At 49.2% G+C, this 4,333-nt stretch overlaps 1 protein-coding gene across 1 annotated transcript in view; it reads right to left on the minus strand.

The window, feature by feature from the left end:
* The window catches only part of SLC17A9 (solute carrier family 17 (vesicular nucleotide transporter), member 9), a 52,518-nt gene that overhangs the window by 16,698 nt on the left and 31,487 nt on the right, over positions 1–4,333 (minus strand). The window contains exon 6 of the mRNA XM_015410332.1: positions 1,511–1,641. Within this exon, the coding sequence (XP_015265818.1) occupies positions 1,511–1,641 (131 nt within the window). The remainder of the gene's footprint in view (positions 1–1,510; positions 1,642–4,333) is intronic.

The raw sequence follows: 4,333 nt of genomic DNA on the forward strand, positions 1-4,333 counted from the left end.
TAGCTAGCAATCCAAAAGAGTCCAGTGGAGCCTGAGCGGTGGGTGTTGCCTTCGGACACACTTCCGGTGATGTCAGGGTGTGTGGCATATGCAAATAAGTCATGCTAATGAATTATGTTAATGAGCTCCTGCACCTCTTTTTCTACGAAACGACTCCTGTGTGTGTGTGTGAGTGTGTGAGACAGAGAGAGAGAGAAGCAGGTCTAACCTAATTTTGAGTATTAGGACCTGCACTTTCTGTATGTACTGCAAAAATATACTCTGCTGAGGTCCCTCCCCAAACCCTGCCCCCCCCAGGCCCCACCCTCAAATCTCCAGGAACCTCCCAACCCGGAGATGGTGATCCTAATGATTTTCCATTGGGACACACACACCCTGCACCCCTCAACCACAAAAGGTTGACCCAGCGATCACGTTTCTGAGCATCAGCCTAAGCCTGGGGTGTCGAACATAAGGCTCTGGGGCCGGAACCAGCCCATCCAAGGCTCTTATCCGGCCCGCGAGCAACTGGTATGTATGGAAACGTAAGGTACTCCCCCTTTTATGGTATTCCTTGGGGGGGGAACCTAGTCTTGCATATTATTACATACACTTATCGGGGCTTTTGTGGGTTCCCCAGTAAACCAGTTGCTTTCACTGCTAGGAATCAATTGCTTTTGTTTGTATTTTGAGTTTAAAAAATATATCGTTAATTGGGTTTGCCTGTGTCCTTTAAAAAAGTTTATATCTCCGGTACCGGGCATGACATTTTATGGCACACACGGCCTGGCCTGGCCTGGCCTGACAAAGTGACATTTATGTCGGATCCGGCCCTCGTAACAAATGAGTTTGACCAGGGCTTTTTTGGTACAAAAAGCCCAGCAGGAGCTCATTAGCATAATAGGCCACACCCAACAGCAAAACTCATTAGCATATTAGGCCACACCCTGACAGCACCACTCATTAGTACATTAGGCCACACCCCCATGTTACCAGAAATGTGGTCATCCAGCCACACCCACCTTTCCCTTCTTATTCTGTTTACCTTGTTTATTGTCAAAACCCAGGGCTTTTTTGGTAGCAGGACCTTCTTTGCATGTTAGGCCACACACCCCTAATGTAGCCAATCCTAATGCGTTTCTGCTGTTGGGTGTGGCCTATTATGCTAATTAGTTCCTGCTGGGCGTGGCCAATGTGGGAGCCAGCTGGAACTCCATTCCTGTGCGTTCCTAATGATTTTCCATTGGGACACACACACCCTGCACCCCTCAACCACAAAAGGTTGACCCAGCGATCACGTTTCTGAGCATCAGCCTAAGCCTGGGGTGCGTTCCTGCCCCCCTCCATTCCTGTGCGTTCCTGCCCAAAACCGTTTCTGAACTGGAATATATCGCCTGTCTGGAATTCCTCCTTCTTAAGAACCTCAGAAGTGCCCTGCTGGATCAGACCAGTGGTCCATCTAGTTTGACACTTCTGGCCTAAGCCGATATGAGCCGTGGGGAGGGAGGGGAGCAGGAAAAGCGCGACCCACCTTTTTCATTGAGGAGGTATTTGCACATAAAGTACACCCACAGCAGTGTCAGCAGGCCCGAGAAATAGAAGACGCTTTCCCACCCGTACCACTCCAGGAGGACGGATCCTGCTCCACCCATCACCAGCGTCCTGGAAGGGAAGACAGATTTAAGACGGTGTGCTTGCCGTTCGATCATCAAACACAGAACTGGGAAAGAGGCCAGACCAGAGAGGGAGTGGCAGGGCCAACCTTGACTGTACACATCCACTCACGGTTTGGTGGAAAGGGCCATCAAGTCATGTATGGCGGCCCCATGGGGTTTTCAAGGCAAGAACACCAGAAGAGCCCTGCTGGATCAGACGAGTGGCCCATCTAGTCCAGCATCCTGTCTCACCCAGAAGCTGACCAGTTCCTCTGGAGGTCCAACAACAGGGCGTTGAAGCCAAGTACCAGGGTGAGGCCTTCTTAAGAACATAAGAAGAGCCCTGCTGGATCAGACCAATAGCCCATCTAGTCCAGCATCCTGTCTCACACAGGGGCCTACTACTTCCTCTGGACAGCTAATAACGGCACAGAGGCCAAGACCTTGAGGAATTTCACATTACCCTTTTAAAGCCGGTTTGAAGCTGTTTTTGATCTGTCATGGAGTAAAACCAGTATAGGGTATTCCAGTAGGAAACCGGTTCTAAAACGGTTCTGTCTGAAATGTCAGACCAGAAACCATTTGGGAACTGTTTCTGAACTGGAATATATCGCCTGTCTGAAATTCCTCCTTCTTAAGAACCTCAGAAGAGCCCTGCTGGATCAGAGCAGTGGTCCATCTAGTCCAGCACCTTGTCTCACACAGTGGCCAACCAGTTCCTCTGGAGGGCCAACAACAGGGCATAGAGGCCAAGGCCTTCATAAAAACATAAGAAGAGCCCTGCTGGATCAGACCAATAGTCCATATAGTCCAGCATCCTGTCTCACAGAGTGGCCAACCAGTTCCTCTGGAGGGGCAACAACAGGGCATAGAAGCCGGGGCCTTCATAAGAACATCAGAAGAGCCCTGCTGGATCAGACCAGTGGTCCTTCTAGTCCAGCACCCTGTCTCACACAGTGGCCAGCCAGCTCCTCTGGAGGGCCAACAGCAGGGCATAGAGGCCGAGGCCTTCCCCCGATGTTGCCTCCTGGCTCTGGGTTTCAGAGACTTAGTGCCTCTGAATGTGGAGGTTCCCCTCAATCACCACGGCTACTAAGCTACTAAGCCATTGATAGACTTATCTTCCATGAATTTATCTAATCCCCTTTTAAAGTTATTTATTCCTGTGGCCATCACGACATCCTCCGACAGCGAATTACAGATTTCGATCACTCTCTGTGTAAAGCAGTATTTCCTTTTGGCTCTCCTGAATCTATTGCCCATCAGCTTCATTGGATGCCTTCAAGTTCTAGTATCTTGGGAGAGGGAAAGAAGGTTCTCTTTGTCGGCTCTCTCCACCCCATTCATAATTTTATAAGCCTCTATCGTGTCCCCCCTTAATTGCCTCTTTTCTAAACGGAAACCCCCCAGGCTCTTCAGCCTTTCCACAGGATTGAGTAGACGCGGGGAAAATCGTGTGAAACTGGGAAAGAGGCCAGACCAATGCCAGGCAAAGACCAATGGGCAAAATGCGGCCGCGCAGCAGCTTGTGTGAAATTGACACATACCATTGGGGCAAAAGGGAAGAGCGAGTGCGGAGCAGCGCTTGTGGGAAATCGGCCCGTGTTATCTTGCTCCTGATTCCGCTTGCTGAATCACTTTGTGTGAAGAATATGACAGCCTGCTGCATCTCTCATCATTTACGACTGTTGCAACCTCCATCAGTCTCTTATCAGGAGCAAGATAGTCTACAGCATTGGAATAGGTCTCTGTAGCTGTGGACTTTTCTATTAGTTCATATATAATGTACTTTAGGTTTTTGTACTGTAATGAATGTGTATAAGATATACTAACTAGGGCAGTGATGGCAAACCTTTTAGAGACCGCATGCCCAAACTGCGACCCAAAACCCACTTATTTATCGCAAAGTGCCCACACGGCAATTTAACCTGAATACTGAGGTTTTACTTTAGAAAAAACAACTCATACATTAACTTAAGATGATCCAAACAAAGTAAGGAAAGCAATCCCAAATGCTTTCATTTACTTAAAATTATTTGGCAGAGAATTCGACACTTAACGATGGTCTGGGCCTGGCCACCACCCCATATATTGGCTGGGGCGATGGCACACGTGCCCACAGAGAGGGCTCTGAGTGCCACCTCTGGCACCCGTGCCATAGGTTCGCCACCACTGTACTAGGGTATCTATTGTATGTAAATCAATATATGAAGACACAAGTGCATATTAGTAGAGTGTGTTTTGTTCTAACACAGAGTTTCTTTATGTTTGTCTAACCCCCAGGTAGGGCCTGGAGATTTCCCACAGCTATAACTGTCGAGAGAGATCAGCTCTGCTGGAGAAAACGGCTGCTTTGGGGGGGGGGCTCTGTGCTGGGGGTGGACTCTATGGCATTATACTCCGCTGAGGTCCCTTCCCTCCTGCTTGTCCCAGGCGCTACCCACCCACCCCCGTCTCCAGGACAATCCCAATCCATAGTTGGCAACTCTGTACCACAGAATCTATTTTCTCCAGGAGAACTGACCCCTTCCACCTGGAGATCAGTTGTAATTTCAGGAGACCTCCAGGTCTCATCTGGAGACTGGGAACCCTATGTAACACCAAAGTAAACCCAATTACACAGGGGTGTGTGTGTGTGTGTGTGTGTGTGTGTGTGTGTGTGTGTGTGAGAGAGAGAGAGAGAGAGAGAGAGAGAGAGA

Source organism: Gekko japonicus, unplaced genomic scaffold, assembly GCF_001447785.1.
Source record: "Gekko japonicus isolate JY-2015 unplaced genomic scaffold, Gekko_japonicus_V1.1 scaffold1539, whole genome shotgun sequence".
In the NCBI taxonomy this organism is placed as follows: Eukaryota; Metazoa; Chordata; class Lepidosauria; order Squamata; family Gekkonidae; genus Gekko; species Gekko japonicus.